The sequence below is a fragment of the Hyla sarda genome, chromosome 7, assembly GCF_029499605.1.
Source record: "Hyla sarda isolate aHylSar1 chromosome 7, aHylSar1.hap1, whole genome shotgun sequence".
Classification (NCBI taxonomy): domain Eukaryota; kingdom Metazoa; phylum Chordata; class Amphibia; order Anura; family Hylidae; genus Hyla; species Hyla sarda.
The window spans coordinates 210,784,041-210,801,540 of record NC_079195.1 but is presented as its reverse complement, the minus strand read 5'-3'; the positions used below and the strand labels follow the sequence as shown (position 1 = coordinate 210,801,540).

Below are 17,500 nucleotides of genomic sequence, written 5' to 3'. Positions count from 1 at the left end.
GAATTACACAACTTCCTCTGGAGCATACAGCAGCTGATAAGTACTAGAAGGATTAAGATTTTTAAATAGAAGTAAATTTAAATGTGTATAACTTTTTGGCACCAGTTGACTTGAAAGCATTTTTTTCCCTCCGGAGTAGCCGTTTACTTTTGATTGGTGCTAAGCATGGGATGTCATCTTTTGTCTCCTCTGTTGTGTGCCCCCCCCCCCCCACTAACTATTTTAAATGTATTTGTAGTGCATAACTTTAACAAAATATGTGATTTTAAAGGAGTACTCCGCTGAATACATCTTATCCCCTATCCAAAGGATAGGGGATAAGATGTTAGATCGCGGGGGTCCCGTCACTAGGGTGCTGCCGCTGCCGGCCCGGAGATCTCAGAGGTCCCCAGCTGTGGGACCCCCGTGATCTAACATCATTACCCCTATCCTTTGGATTGGGGATAACATCTTTCCAACGGAGTACCCCTATTGCCCTCCCTTTTGATAACATATGCGATTTTGGCTTAAAGGAGTACTCCGGTGGAAACCCTATTTTTTATTTATTTTTTAAATCAACTGGTGCCAGAAAGTTAAAGGAGTACTCCAGAATATAAAAATTGTACTCCATACTGCCGGCAGAAAAAAAATAAAGATGTACATTCCTTCCTTCGCTCCCCCGGGGCCTCCAGTAACCGTCTCCGTCTCCGCCGCGATCCTCTTCCTGGTTGCCGGTGGTCGGCGTGTCATACTGCGGCAAGTCCCGACTCGGCCGGCGATAGGCTGAGCGGCAGTGTGAGAACGCTTCAAGACCCACAATTCTTCACTACACCGGCACCTGCTGCCAGGGCCGAAAACGTCACACTGCTGCTCAGCCTATTGCCAGCCGAGTTGGGACTTCGTTGTGGCCGGTGATTGGCTGAGTGCAGTATGACTCGTCCGACCACCGGCAACCAGGAAGAGGATCGCTGCGGAGACCGGAGTCGGTTACCGGAGGCCCCGGGGGAGCGGAGGAAGGTATGTTCATCGTTATTTTTTTACTGTCGGCACTATGGGGGACAATTTTTATATTCTGGAGTTCTCCTTTAAACAGATTTGTAAATTACTTCTATTAAGAAATCTTAATCCTTCCAGTACTTATTAGCTGCTGAATACTACAGAGAAAATTATTTTCTTTTTGGAACACAGAGCTCTCTGCTGACATCACAAGCACAGTGCTCTCTGCTGACATCTCTGTCCATTTTAGGAACTGTCCAGAGTAGGAGAAAATCCCCATAGCAAACATATGCTGCTCTGGACAGTTCCTAAAATGGACAGATATGTCAGCAGAGAGCACTGTGCTTGTGATGTCAGCAGAGAGCTCTGTGTTCCAAAAAGAAAAGAATTTCCTCTGTAGTATTCAGCAGCTAATAAGTACTGGAAGGATTAAGAGTTTTTAATTGAAGTCATTTACAAATCTGTTTAACTTTCTGGCACCAGTTGATTTAAAAAATAAAAAAAGTTTTCCCTTTAGCTAAGTATACATGTATTAGTGGAATGGAAGAATAGCCATTGGCATGGCATGGCTTCTACTTTGAGTCTTTTTATTAGCCCAGTGTTTCCCAACCAGGGTGCCTCCAGCTGTTGCAAAAACTACAACTCCCAGTTGATAAAAAAAAAAAAATAAGTTTTCCCTTTAGCTAAGTATACATGTATTAGTGGAATGGAAGAATAGCCATTGGCACGGCATGGCTTCTACTTTGAGTCTTTTTATTAGCCCAGTGTTTCCCAACCAGGGTGCCTCCAGCTGTTGCAAAAACTACAACTCCCAGTTGATAAAAAAAAAAAAAAAAAGTTTTCCCTTTAGCTAAGTATACATGCATTAGTGGAATGGAAGAATAGCCATTGGCACGGCATGGCTTCTACTTTGAGTCTTTTTACTAGCCCAGTGTTTCCCAACCAGGGTGCCTCCAGCTGTTGCAAAACTACAACTCCCAGCATGCCCGGACAGCCAACGGCTGTCCGGGCATGCTGGGAGTTGTAGTTTTGCACCAAGTGAAGGCACCCTGGTTGGAAAACATTGGCTAAGCCTATAGTTGTTCTTCAATATGACCCAAAATTTTTAGTAGCCATTTTCATATAGATGTTGATCTACTATGTTTTTTTTTTTCGCAATATCCTTACCGTCCTATTAAATTATATGTTGTACTGCTATACTGGATGTGCACTTATAACCTACCATAATGTAGAGTGTTTTTCTGCTTTGTTATCTCATAAACAGCAATAAAAAAATTGATTTGTTGCCCAGAATTTTTTATACAATTGGTTGCCTGGTTTTGGATTGTAACAGCAAATGTGCCAATCCCCAAGCCTCTTATTAACAAATTACAGCCCCGCAGCAAATAGCCATCAGTCCCCTAACTACAGAGGCATTCCGCACCACACTTATAGGTCCCACAACAAAACAAGGCTTATCTTGGCTTGTGATGCAGAATGTGGACATTATGGAGAGGTCCTGTGTATTTAGGGTGTGTCAGCCCTGTTCCCGTACACAGCTACACGTTGTTCACTTGTTACCTGACACACAACACTCTGCATTGTCTACAGTGATTGGAACGGAAGACCCGGAGCAAAATCGATCGTTTTTAGTTATTTTCTATCTATCTATTTTTTTTTTTTTTTTTTATCAGGATGCAAAGATTGACTTTGGGTTTTTATTTGCCATGGACGGCGATCAAGTTCAAACTCCAATGAATCAGACGAGGCCATCGACAGCCGGGGTGAGAGCTGGGGGATTTTCTGTATTTTACTGTAGTTGTGACTGGTCATATATTTGGTGGATCCATATGGGAAGGAATGGTCGTGGTATAATATCATGTATGAATGGAGACTTCTAGAGATGAGCGAACTTACAGTAAATTCGATTCGTCACGAACTTCTCGGCTCGGCGGTTGCTGACTTTTCCTGCATAAATTAGTTCAGCTTTCCGGTGCTCCGGTGGGCTGGAAAAGGTGGATACAGTCCTAAGAAAGAGTCTCCTAGGACTGTATCCACCTTTTCCAGCCCACCGGAGCACCGGAAAGCTGAACTAATTTATGCAGGAAAAGTCAGCAACCGCCGAGCCGAGAAGTTCGTGACGAATCGAATTTACTGTAAGTTCGCTCATCTCTAGAGACTTCTGATTTGGGAACCTTGGGATTCCATTAAAGGGGTACTTTTCTGGATAACAATGTTTTTTCAAATCAACTTGTGCCAGAAAAATATACAGATTTGTAATTTTTTATTTTTATTTTTTTTAAATGGCAGAGGAAACACTGATCTAAATGATAGGGGATAAGTTGCCCTCGCACGCAGCACCCCGCTCTCATCAGGCCCTGGAGTGAACATCCGCTCCGGGTCTCATGACGGGGCCGGTGATCGTGACGTCACAGCTGTCTTGCCCCCTGCCATAGACTTACATTGAGGGGCGGAGTGTGATGTCACATGGGGGCGGAGCCATGACGTCACGATACTCCGGCCCTGTGATCGGCAGTCATCAGACCCGGAGCGATGTTCGCTCCGGGGCCTGATGAGAGCGGGGTGCTGCATGCGAGATTGCGGGGGTCCCCAGCGGCGGGACCCTGCGCGATCAGTCAACTTATCCCCTATCCTTTATATAGGGGATAAGTTGTAAGCACGGTAGTACCCCTTTAATCTTGGAACATCCCCATAGCATGTGTCCTAGGTCCACTTCAGCTACTTAGCACTTAGGACAGTTAGATTCATTTCTTTTACCAATGTTATATAAAAATTTAGGTGTATATGGCTATATGGCTATGTCTATTCACTTTTTTTATCAGTGATACTTTATGTTTATTGCAGATCAATTAATCTTTCTAAAAACTTCTCCCCACTCCATTTCATCTAAACTTCCCACCTCCTCAGACCATTTCTTTCTGCTTTAAAGGGGTACTCCCATGGAAAACTTTTATTTTTAAATTAACTGGTGCCAGAAAGTTAAACAGATTTGTAACTCACTTCTATTAAAAAAAAATCTTAATCCTTCCAGTACTTTTTAGTTTCACAATGTTTTTATTGAATTTTATAAACTCCTTCCACTACTTTTTAGGGACTGTATACTAAAGAGAAATCCAAAAAAGAAATGCATTTCCTCTGATGTCATGACCACAGTGCTCTCTGCTGACCTCTGCTGTCCATTTTAGGAACTGTCCAGAGCAGCATATGTTTGCTATGGGGATTTTTCCTGCTCTGGACAGTTCCTAAAATGGACAGCAGAGGTCAGCAGAGAGCATTGTGGTCATGACATCAGAGGAAATGCATTTATTTTTCGGATTTCTCTTTAGTATACATCCCATAAAAAGTACTGGAAGGATTAAGATTTTTTTAATAGTGATTGTGATTTACAAATCTGTTTAACTTTCTGGCACCAGTTGATTTAAAAATAAGTTTTCCACGGGAGTACCCCTTTGAGTCCTCTCCCTACCAAGGAGGCTTTAACCAGTCCCCGATAGAGCTTATACTTACAGATTTGTAAATTACTTCCAATAAAAAATCTTAATCCTTCCAGTACTTATCAGCTGTTGTATGCTCCAGGGGAAATTGTGTAGTTCTTTTTAGTCTGACCACAGTGCTCTCTGCTGACACCTCTGTCCGGAACAGGAGAGGTTTGCTATGGGGATTTGCTCCTACTCTGTACAGTTCCTGACACGGACAGAGGTGACAGCAGAGGTCATAACTCACCTTCCTCTATAGTATACAGCAGCTGAGAAGTACTGGAATGATTCATTTCCAAATCTGTTTAACTTTCTGGAGCCAGTTGATATGAATAAAAAAAATTGTTTTCCAGAGTACCCCTTTAAAACAGTGTTTCCCAAGCACGGTCCTCAAGTACCCTCTTCAGGTCATGTTTTTAGGATCTCTAAAGGGTACGAACACACTACGTTTCTGCCCCCGTTAATCGTATCTGTTGGCATCCTGCCGAAAATGGGACGCTGATATATACAGTACTTTTAACAGGAGCAGCGGACCCCATTCACTTTTATAATGATTCAGTCCGGAGTGTGTTCAATATTTTAAACTGACTCATAATGGGGGCTGTTGCGCTAGGGGTGACTCCGTTTGGCCATAGAAGTAAATGGGGTCCGCTGCTCCTGTTAACCGTATACATGGGCATCCCGTTTAAGGTAGGATGCCGACGGTTACGATTAACGGGGGAAGAAATGTAGTGTGGAACCCTTAGTCTTTCAGAGTTCATATAATCGGGGTGACACCTAATGGAAACTAAGGAAATCCTGAAAACATGACCTGTTGTGGGTACTTGAGAAACGCACTTGGGAAACACTGCGCTTTAGGAAAAGCGAAACTGGGAAATCAAACCATTATGATTATTATTATTATTATTATTATTATTTATATATAATATATATATATATATTTTTTTTATCTAGCGTCCTTGGTTCCCACTTTACATATGATAATGGTAACATTACAAAACACTAAAACACTAACGTAAGAACATTTAGCATTATACAGACTAACTTGCGGACTGACACAAAGGGGGAGCGGGCACTGCCTGCAAGGGCTTACAATCTATAGGGAGAGGGGAAGGAAACAGTAGGTGAGGGGGAAGCAGGTCATTTGTGGGCAGATTGTGAAGCAGCCATTCATTACAGAGTATAACTAAAAGCAGTGAATATGTAATGAGCTCAATGAATGTCTGCAAGCATTGAGGGTCAAGGTGGCGGTTGAATGGGCTAAATTCCTTAAAGGGTTACTCCGCCCCTAGACATCTTATCCCCTATACAAAGGATAGGGGATAAGATGTCTGATCGCGGGGGACCCCCGTGATCTCGGCTGTGGCACCCCAGATATCCGGTGCACGGAGCGAACTTCGCTCCGTGCCGGATGAATGGCGATGCGGGGTGGAGGCTTGTGATGTCACGGTCACGCCCCACTTGTGACATCATGGCCATGCCCCCTCAATGCAAGTCTATAGACTTGCATTGAGGGGGCGTGGCCATGATGTCACGAGCGGGGCGTGACTGTGGTGTCACGAGCCTGCCGCGCTGCACCCGACGCTCTAAACAAACGCCGAGTTCAGCAGGGAGATCGCGGGGTTCCCCCTTGGCGGGACCACCACGATCAGACATCTTATCCCCTATCCTTTGGATAAGGGGGTAAGATGTCTAGGGGCAGAGTATTGATGGCCTAGCCTCAGGATAGACCTTGCATAATTGATGGGTGAGGGTCCGACACTAGCATTCCTGCTGATCAGCTGTACTAATGTTATTCACAGAGCTGGACACAAACAGCGCCACACATTGTGTAGTGGCTGTGCTGAATTACTGCAGCTCCCATTCGCTTCAATGAGAGCCACTAGACAACATACAGAGCTGTCCGCTTCCGACTCCACTCACTTGTGGGCTCTAATCAACAGAGATGGTGCCAGAGCCCAGATATTAATATAATATCCTGAGAATAGGTCATTGATAAAAAAAAACTCTTTAATGGTCTATTCACACGTACAGTATTCTGCGCAGATTTGATGCGCAGGATTTTCTGCTGCAAATTTCAATGTAAACTGAATGACTGAACACAGCTTGCAATCCTGCGCATCAAATCTGCGCAGAATACTGTACATGTGAATAGACCCTAAGGGTACGTTCACACGTACGCAGATTTGATGCACAGGATTTTCTGCTGCAGATTTCAATGTAAACTAAATGACTAAACTAAATGAGCACAGCTTCTAATCTGCAGTTAAAAATCCTGTGCATCAAATCTGCGCAGGATCCTGAACGTTTGAATGTACCCTAAGGGTACGTTCACACGCGCGGATTTTTTATCGGGGTTTCCGCTGCATATTTGAAAGTGGGCAGGCTCTTCTCGGCTGTCTGCAGCAGATTTTCCGCGGCGGAATTTACGCTGCGGAAAATACGTCACAGTCCCTACTGACTTCAATGGGGCTTGCGGCGGATTTTCCGCAGTGTACATTCTGCCGCAGAAAATCTGCTGCGGACAGCCGAGAAGAGCCCGCCCACTTTCAAATACGCAGCGGAAAACCCGCTAAAAAACGTACCCTAAAGGGGTATTCTAACCTGAAGCATTTATCAGCATTTATCACCTATGCACTGGATGAGTGATGGGTGCCACATCGGTGGGGTTCCGATTAATGGGTCCAGCAGAATGCTGTGAACAGTTTCATTAGTGCCATAAGCTTTAGATCAAACAACAGGGCACATACCACTGCAATCTTCAAACTCCTCTTAGCTGTGGCCTTGAAGTCCAGAGGAAGCGGGGATTGGGGTCCTCCATTCTAGTAATTTTAGGGTCTCATGGATCGGACATTGACTATTACCATAGGTGAAACATGCTTTGCTTCTGTCTGGAATGTCCCAGGAAGTAGATATGAATAGGAAAATAATGTCAGGACAAATAATTTTAGCGCTGAATACAAAGCTATCAGAATATGTTTCTCCTCAATGAGGAAATCTATTCAGAATTGAAACGACTAAGATACTATATGTGGTAGCCGGGTGTGTGGTGCAGGGCAGATGTTATTACCCTAGGGGCAGATGGCATTAACCCCTTGTATTTGTGACGCCAGGGCATGGTTTAGCCTATAACCACCCGAAGGTATACTGCTGGATCCTGGGCAATGCACGGGAGGCAATAAAGACTCAGATGCCAAGTTACAGACAACGGTAGCTTTACTGAGGGTAGACAGATGGTAAAGTCTATGCAGTACAGCCAGAGCCCAAGGAGGTGACCAGTGACACAGAGACCTTAAAGGGGTACTCCCGTGGACATTTTTTTTTTTTAAATCAACTGGTGCCAGAAAGTTAGACAGATTTTTAAATCACTTAAAATCTTAATCCTTCCAGTACTTTTTAGGGGCTGTATACTAAAGAGAAATCCAAAAAAGAAATGCATTTCCTCTGACATCATGACCACAGTGCTCTCTGCTGACCTCTGCTGTCCATTTTAGGAACTGTCAAGAGCAGGAGAAAATCCCCATAGCAAACATATGCTGCTCAGTACAGGTCCTAAAATGTACAGCAGAGGTCAGTCAGAGAGCACTGTGGTCATGACATCAGAGGAAGTGCATATCTTTTTTGGATTTCTCTTTAGTATACAGCCCCTCAAAAATGCTGGAAGGATTAAGATTTTTTAATAGAAGTGATTTACAAATCTGTTTAACTTTCTGGCACCAGTTGATAAAAAAAAAAATTTCCACGGGAGTTTAAGGGCTTGCTGGGACTTGTAGTAGGACTGGACAATTGAATGCAGACCACGCTGACAGATGACAGGGACTGACTTGACTTGACTCATAAAGCTGTGACTTTATCTTACTTGACTTGATGGTGGCTGCAGGACTGGACTTTGAGGTCTCCAACACTCTGGACACACACACTAGACAAGACTGCACTGGACCTCAGTAGGAAGCAAGAGCTAAGAGAGAGAAGCTCCACCCAGGGCTTATATGGGAGAGACTAGCAGGGAGCCCATAGGTCACTCTTGGGGTCACCTGGTCACTGGTACCTCCTGGGTAACAATCACATGGTATAACTCTTAAAGCAACATTACATTTTATAGCACATTACATGGTAAAACATCTTTACAATGGGGAAACAAGTGCAGGGGGCCTTGGGGAAACTGAAGGAGGCTGCCTGATAGGACAGCAGGAGCACGGGGCAACACCTCCCGTACTGGGTCACCACATTGTGGTGAGCTTGTGGGGATGTAGGGTAGGTAGGGTATAGCTGTGCAGTAATGAAAGGGTGCTTGATTAACCCTTAACTGTCATGACGCCAGGGTGCGGGTTCTTCCTCTGTATATATATATATATATATATATATATATATATATATATCCTACCGCCACCCGCCCCAGGAACAATAGGGAGGAATAAAGGATTGTCCACAACCGGAGGTTTAGTAAACTGGAAATAACTTTACTGCAACGTTTATGCAGGTTAGCAGTAGTAACAGTCTTTACAGAGGACCGGACTTAAGTTCCTAACAGTTGGTTGGGACCTTGTAGGGAATATAAGCTCTGAGGCTTGTTTTACGCTGTTCCACTGAATTTAGGGTTTGGTTTAATGTTCAGTAGTCACGTAGATTTAGGATTGAGTTTAATTGAACTCGCGGTTTAGTATTCGGCTGAAGTTAGCAGGCCTCAGGCCTAAGTCCTCTTGCAGAGTTGTACAGAGTGATGCTTTCTCTAGAAATCATCAGGAGCAAGAGGGTGATCATTGGATACAGCGCCCTTATATGGCAAGGGGGCAGGCTCATAGCTTATTGGTTCCACCAACTGTCAGTCCCTTCACAAAGCATTGTGGTACAACATGTGACCCACTCACATGACCTGGAAGGTCCTTAAAGGAGTAGTCCAGTGGTGATTCAGTGGTGAGCAACTTATCCCCTATCCTAAGGATAGGGGATAAGTTGCAGATCGCGGGGGGTCCGACCCCTGGGGCCCCCGCGATCTCCTGTACGGAGCCCCGACAGCCCGCTGGAAGGGGGCGTGATGACCTCCGCACGAGGCGGCGGCCGACACGCCCCCTCAATACAACTCTATGGCAGAGCCGAAGCGCTGCCTTCGGCAATCTCCAGCTCTGCCATAGAGATGTATTGAGGGGGCGTGTCGGCCGCCGCCTCGTGCGGGGGTCGACACCCGCTATCTCGGCGGAGAGCCGGGGCCCCGTACAGAGAGATCGCAGGGGGCCCCAGCGCTCGGACCCCCTGCGATCTCAAACTTATCCCCTATCCTTAGGATAGGGGATAAGTTTTTCACCACTGGACTACCCCTTTAAGCTTAACCTAACAGCAGGCTTAGTAGTCATGTGACCTAAGGTCCTGGAAGTACTATACATATCTATAAATTATATACATATTATACATACCAAACATATAAAATTAAAGAAGGAAGAGGTGACAAGGGGTTATCCCACTAGGAGGATGGGGACTTAGCACACAAGCTACGGTACAACGTACGGTACCGGGACACCACAACATATACATGACAGCTATCCCTAAATCATACAGTGATACCACACAAACCCCTGGAACAGTAGTATATCAAACACTTGATGCATTTTGAAGCAGATCTTTTATTTCAGGGTTATCCTCAGGATAGGCCTTTAAAATGTGATCATAGGGAGCTAAAACCCCGTAACCTCACCGATCAGCTGTTTTCCAGAGCTGTGGCCCCAGCTCTACTCACTACTCAGTGAACAGAACTGGAAGCAGGTGGCTCCGTACATTGTGTAGTGGTAAGGTGGTAAGACTCTGCTCCCAGTCACTCAGTATGACCCAAATATAATGTACGGAGCCGTTGGCTACCGGCTCAGTATACTTTGTATTGCAAGTTCTGTGGCTCTGGCAAGCTGATCAGTGAGGGTGCGGATTTTAGTATCTCACTGTGTGATGTCCTATCTTGGAAGACCAGTAAACCCCAGTATACGCTGAGTATTCTTCTATAAGCAGACACGCCGGGCTACCCACAGCAGCCCTGTAAGTGCAGTAAGGTTTGGAAGTGGAGCCAGCGTGACTGTGATGTGCAGGCCCCACCTCCAAAACTCACTGCGCACACAGGGCTGTTGCGGGGAAGTCCTGACTGCCTGCCCATAGAAGAGTATGCAGCGTGTTTTCTGTAGCGCAGTGTGAAATATGCTGCATATACGCATTGTGTGACCCTACCTTTAAACTGACTAGAGTACACAGCACCAACCATTTAATTCTTCAGTCTCTTGTGACCCAATGAGGTTGCACCTAGTCTGTGGTAGAAAGGCAATTCACTCTTGGTGCAATCATTTAGAAGTGACTAATATTTAAAGAATCATAGTTATGGGGACCCAGGGAGAAGGCCTCAGGTTACCAGTAGTGTTGCTCGCGAATATTCGCAATTCGAATATTATTCGCGAATATCGCATATTCGCGAATTCACGAATTTCGCGAATATAGCGCTATATATTCGTAATTACGAATATTCGTTTTTTTTTTGTTTTTTTTTTTTTTTTCTTCACAGTACACATCACAGTGATCATCCCTCTCTGCTTCCAGCTTGTGTGGTGTAAAGAAGGCTGTAATACTACTGTGTGAGACTGGCGTGCACATTTTCGCATATGCGAATTTCCACATATGTTAATTTTCGCATGCGCGTATTTTCGCATACGCGAAAATAAAACGAGGATATAACGAATATGCGAATATTCGCGAATATATGACGAATATTCGTCCATATATTCGCGAATATTCGCGAATTCGAATATGGCCTATGCCGCTCAACACTAGTTACCAGCAGTCTAGAATCCCATCTCTTGGGAATAGAGGGCACATATACTGCTATTGCTTACACAATAGTCAATTGTCCCATTTCTAGGGATCCACTGGATTCCTGCCCAGCCCCTGGTAGTCTACATATCTCTTTCCGAGTCTCCATTGATTGGATGTCCATTCAATAGAATAAAGACACATAACCATATTGTTTTTAAAGTGAATATTCTATTGAATATAAAAGTGTCCGTAAACTGTTCTGAAGTGATGTAATGTGTGAATATCTGTAATTCCAGCTGATAGAACTGCATGTCTATCTTGTGCCAGAAGATTTATGGAACCCAAAATTAAATAAAGTTTCTCTCGATGTGATCTGGAAATTTATTTCACTTGGATTTATCAGGTAAGAAAATTTGGGTCCTAACCTACAAATGTAATGTTATGACCACAGAATTATCGCTATTGGCTTACTTCTTACATCCGATTCTAGTTATACTGTATCTATATAGTGGACATCCATATTTGAAACATTTTCCACAGAGAAACTTTTTTTTTCACAGTCCACGGATTTAAAGGGGTATTCCAGGATTCTTTTATTTGACTATGCTACAGGGGCTGTAAAGTTAGTGTAGTTCATAATATAGTGTCTGTACCTGTGTGTGATGGTTTTCTCACAATTCTTCTGTGATTATCGCCCCAATATTTATTTTTAACAGCATACAAAATTACTCATGTCTCTGGATTTCCCAGGTTGCAATGCGGCCAAGACCTGATATCACTAGTCAGAGGGAGCCTGTCCTGCTTCAATTTTGCAACAGCTATAGGCACCCTGATTAGGCCCCCTGGTTAGAAAACACTGTGTTTCAATGGGTGTGGTGGCTGATGTGTGGGCGGAAGGAAAGTGATCTCATACTTGCAAGCATGGAACTGTGGGATGTGTAGTTTAGAGAACAAAATGCAACAGGAAATGCCTAGTTTTGTCAGGTAAGTACTAAAATCACCTTATGGTGGATAACCCCTTTAAAGGTTCAGATCGCTGGGGGGTCCGACCGCTGGGGGCCCCCGCGATCTCCTGTACGGCGCCCCGACAGCCCGCGGCAAGGGGGCGTGTTGACCACCACACGAAGCGGCGGCTGACACGTCCCCTCAAAACAACTCTATGACAAAGCCGGAGCGCTGCCTTCGGCAATCTCTGGCTCTGCCATACAGTTGTATTGAGGGGGCGTGTCGGTTGCCGCTTCGTGCGGTGGTCAACACACGCCATCTGGACAGCGAGCTGGGGCCCTGTTCAGAGAGATCGCGGGGGGGGGGGGGGCAGTGGTCCTTAGGATAGGGGATAAGTTTTTCACCACTGGACTTCCCCTTTAACCCCTTAAGGATGCAGGACGTAAATGTACGTCCTGGTGCAGTGGTACTTAACGCACCAGGACGTACATTTACGTCCTGTGCATAACCGCGGGCATCGGAGCGATGCCCGTGTCATGCGCGGCTGATCCCGGCTGCTGATCGCAGCCAGGGACCCGCCGGCAATGGCCGACGCCCGCGATCTTGTGGTCGTCCGCCATTAACCCCTCAGGTGCCGGGATCAATACAGATCCCGGCATCTGCGGCAGTGCGCGATTTGAATGAATGATCGGATCGCCCGCAGCGCTGCTGCAGGGATCCGATCATTCAGAACGCCGCACGGAGGTCCCCTCTCCTTCCTCCGTGCGGCTCCCGGCGTCTCCTGAAGATAGCCGATAACACTGATCTGTTCTATGTCCTATACATAGAACAGATCAGTATTAGCAATCATGGTATTGCTATGAATAGTCCCCTATGGGGACTATTCAAGTGTAAAAAAAAAATGTAAAAAAATGTAAAAGTAAAAAAAAAGTTAAAAATCCCCTCCCCCAATAAAAAAGTAAAACGTCCGTTTTTTTCCTATTTTACCCCCAAAAAGCGTAAAAAATAAATTTTATAGACATATTTGGTATCGCCGCGTGCATAAATGTCTGAACTATTAAAATAGAATGTTAATGATCCCGTATGGTGAACGGCGTGAACGAAAAAAAAAAAAGTCCAAAATTGCTACTTTTTTAATACATTTTATTTAAAAAAAAATTATAAAAAATTTATTAAAAGTTTTTTTATATGCAAATGTGGTGTAAAAGAAAAGTACAGATCATGGCGCAAAAAATGAGCCCCCATACCGCCGCTTATACGGAAAAATAAAAGAGGTCATCAAAATAAAGGGATTATAAACGTACTAATTTGGTTAAAAAGTTTGTGATTTTTTTTAAGCGCAACAATAATAGAAAAGTATGTAATAATGGGTATCATTTTAATCGTATTGACCCTCAGAATAAAGAACACACGTCATTTTTACCGTTAAATTGTACGGCGTGAAAACGAAACCTTCCAAAATTAGCAAAATTGCGTTTTTCGTTTTAATTTCCCCACAAAAATAGTGTTTTTTGGTTGCGCCATACATTTTATGATATAATGAGTGATGTCATTACAAAGGACAACTGGTCGCGCAAAAAACAAGCCCTCATACTAGTCTGTGGATGAAAATATAAAAGAGTTATGATTTTTAGAAGGCGAGGAGGAAAAAATGAAAACGTAAAAATTAAATTGTCTGAGTCCTTAAGGCCAAAATGGGCTGAGTCCTTAAGGGGTTAAAGGGGTACTCCGGTGAAAACCTTTTTTCTTTTAAATCAACTGGTGGCAGAAAGTTAAACAGATTTGTAAATTACTTCTATTAAAAAATCTTAGTCCTTCCTGTACTTATTAGCTGCTGAATACTACAGAGGAAATTCTTAGGTCTGTGAAAGCCATATTGAAAAAAATCTAGTTAGTTCTTGCAGGCAGGGTTATACCATGTAAGCAGAGTATATTGTATTTTTCAGGGTACAGCCTGATATGAAGCTACGGACGCTGAGAGACAGCCTTTCTGAATTCCTTGGAGAAGATACTGTCACAGACAAGTTTGTGTTCTTGAAAAGTGTTGGGAGCAGTCTCGCTGTGGTAATTTACTATTATATGGTCCCCAGATCCTGGTGTTCATAATGACCAATCTAGCTTGTGATGTCATAGCCACGCCCCTCATGACGTCACACCCCACACCTTCAATGCAAGTCTATGGGAGGGGGCGTGACCGCCGTCACGCCCCCTCCCATAGACTTGCATTGAGGGGGTGGGACGTGACATCACGAGGGGCGTGGCTATGACATCACAAGCTCCTGACACTGGCTCCAGCATTCGGAACAGTTTGTCCCAAACGCTGAGCAGTGGAGTACCCCTTTAAGTTCACAACAGAGTAATACTACTGTTTATGTCAGATGTATAAATCGGAAGCATTCCCTAACATATCTTACCGATGTATACACTAGGTGATGGCGATGGCCTACTGTATAGGAAAGGGCAGTTATTTGTGCTTTCCTATACAGTTACAAAATGAAGGTATTCCAGCACAAACACCCTGATAGAGGCCAAAAGGAGACACTTTAAGCGTTCATCAGGTCAAAAGGGATCCTATGGCTATATTCATAGAGTTCATAGGTTTTGCTAAATCTTCCCCTCAGACTCCGATCGATCAAGACTCAGAGAGACATATCAAAAGTAGTTGTTTTTTTTAATGACAGTAGCCATTTAAAGGGACTGTCTCATGGGGATTCGAAAGCTGCAGATGATCATATATTTCTCCTGCAGTGGATCACTGTAGGGAAAATCTAATTTTACAGGCTGGCTATGCAAATGAATAGTCTACCAGATTTAGAGCTGCTATTTCTTTGCATTACCATCTTGTAAAACCTGACTTAAAGGGTTAAAGGGTTTGTTTTTAATATTTTCCTGGGGATGTTGTAAAAAAATGAAAAAAAAACAACTAAAAAACGGGTTACTTACTTACCCCATTCCCCTGCAACTCCCATTAAAAGGACTTCCAATCCCTGGCTGCTCATCTCTTCTCCCTACTTTCAAGAGAAGTGGGAGCTGAAAATTCCTCCTCAGAACTGTGGTGCTTAGTTGAGCGGGAAGGTTCTGCTTTGACCTCTTGTATCAGAAGCAGGGAGAAAAGACAAGCAGCAGAGGAGTGGAAGTTCCTTACATGGGAGTTGCAGGGGACTGAGGTAGGTAGGTATCTTTTTTTTTTCTCTATAAAACACCCCCAGCAAAATATAAAAATTGTTATGCTGCAATACCCCTTTAATTTGGCCAAATACATATTACAGTTATTGGCCGTGCAGTCATTCAGCCGACTGCTATCGTATTGGCATACGCAGCCTGATTACATGGTGTTCCATTTTCTGGTTTATCTAGCAATCCTTGATCCTGGCAACATCATTTAATTGTTTTGTTGCCAAATATTTGCACAGTTTCCCGGAGATGTGGTTTCACAAGTGTTACACAATTCCTGTTTAGACTATTGACACTGAGTTTTCCATTCATATCTATGCAGCAGAGCAGGAGGATATTGGCCTCACACTACACATCAATTACTGGAGTCTCGTTGAGATTCTTATTGTATTATATTATGAAGAAAGTGAGAGCGCGATGGATGAATAGCTTCTTACTCAACCGACATGTAACAGTGGGTCTCATTTATCAGAGCTAACAGGAAAACTGACATGGTTGCTTACAGCCTGTAAGGGGGTGAATGTTATAACTCTGCTTAAAGGGGTATTCTGGTGTAAAACTTATTTTTTTTTTTTTAAATCAACTGGTGCCAGAAAGTTAAACAGATTTGTAAAATCTTAATCCTTCCAGTACTTATTAGCTGCTGAATACTACAGATGAAATTTTTTTTCTTTTTGGAACACAGAGCTCTCTGCTGACATCACGAGCACAATGCTCTCTGCTGACATCTCTGTCCATTTTAGGAACTGACCAGAGGCAGCATAGGTTTGCTATGGGGATTTTCTCCTACTCTGAACAGTTCTTAAGATGGACAGACGTGTCAGCAGAGAGCACTGTGCTCGTGATGTCAGCAGAGAGCTCTGTGTTATAAAAAGAAAAGAATTTCCTCTGTAGTATTCATCAGCTAATAAGTACTGGAAGGATTAAGATTTTTTTAATAGAAGTAATTTACAAATCTGCTTAACTTTCTAGCACCAGTTGATTTAAAAAAAATAAAAATAAAAAACAGTTTTCCACCGGAGTACCCCTTTAAAGGAGAACTATCATGCAGGACAACCTATCCCCTATTCAAAGGATAGGGGATAAGTTTTAGATTGCGGGACACTTCTGAAAAGGAAGTTGTTTAATATTCTAGTGGAATCCACATACACAACAATGGTGAAGGAGAAGAGAGAAACCGGGAAGTGGTGTCCGCACTGCTGGTAGGTAGGTAGGGATCAACGAGGATCGGGAACCTGAGGTTATGGAAAATATCCTTTATTTTGTTCACACAACGTGTTTCTGGGCGTAAACCCTTTCATCAGGCGCGATGAAAGGGTTTACGCCCAGAAACGCGCTGTGTGAACAAAATAAAGGATATTTTCCAAAACCTATGGTTCCCGATCCTCGTTGATCCCTACCTACCTACCAGCAGTGCGGACACCACTTCCCGGTTTCTCTCTTCTCCGTCTTCCTTGTTCAATGCCGATGCTTTCGGTGTGGGAAGTCCATTTCCTTGGAGCGCCCTTGTAAGTGTTTTGCCTGGAATTTGCACAACCTCTCCAGGTGAGCACGTTTCCTTCATCCATGTCCTTCTACCTTATGGTATTGATCCCGCACAAGGAAGCGCTTGCTCTCCATTTGTGTATACACAACAATGGTAATGCGTATGAACAGATGTCCGCTGCCCACCGGCTCATCAGTGAATTGTGTAGATCAAGGTAGCTTCAAGTGTCGACGCCGACTCAGCTGGGCGCAGGAACAACTCACAGAACAACCGAAGGTGGAGATAAAAACTTTATTCCCAAGATGCAACGCGTGAAACGCGTTGCATCTTGGGAATAAAGTTTTTATCTCCATCTTCGGCTGTTCTGTGAGTTGTTCCTGCGCCCAGCTGAGCAGGCGTCTACTTTCCTTACTTTTAGACCGCTTTGATAAATGAGTGACCCACTTTCTTTCAACCATAACAAGCTAGGCTTAAAGGGGTACTCCACCCCTAGACATCTTATCCCCTATCCAAAGGATAGGGGATAAGATGTCAGATCGCCAGGGTCTCGCTGCTGGGGACCCCCGGGATTTCGGCTGCGGCAACCCGCTATCATTACTGCACAGAGCAGACTCGCTCCGTGCGTAATGACGGGCAATACAGGGGCCGGAGCATCGTTACG

At 44.1% G+C, this 17,500-nt stretch overlaps 1 protein-coding gene across 5 annotated transcripts in view; it reads left to right on the top strand.

The window, feature by feature from the left end:
* The window catches only part of SPATA1 (spermatogenesis associated 1), a 46,936-nt gene that overhangs the window by 15,477 nt on the left and 13,959 nt on the right, over positions 1-17,500 (top strand). For 4 of the 5 annotated variants that reach the window (XM_056532542.1, XM_056532545.1, XM_056532544.1 and 1 more), the window contains 3 exons: positions 2,649-2,738; positions 11,531-11,637; positions 14,126-14,243. In XM_056532542.1, coding sequence (XP_056388517.1) covers positions 2,649-2,738; positions 11,531-11,637; positions 14,126-14,243 — 315 coding nt within the window. The remainder of the gene's footprint in view (positions 1-2,648; positions 2,739-11,530; positions 11,638-14,125; positions 14,244-17,500) is intronic. The other variant, XM_056532543.1, reaches the window with a different exon arrangement.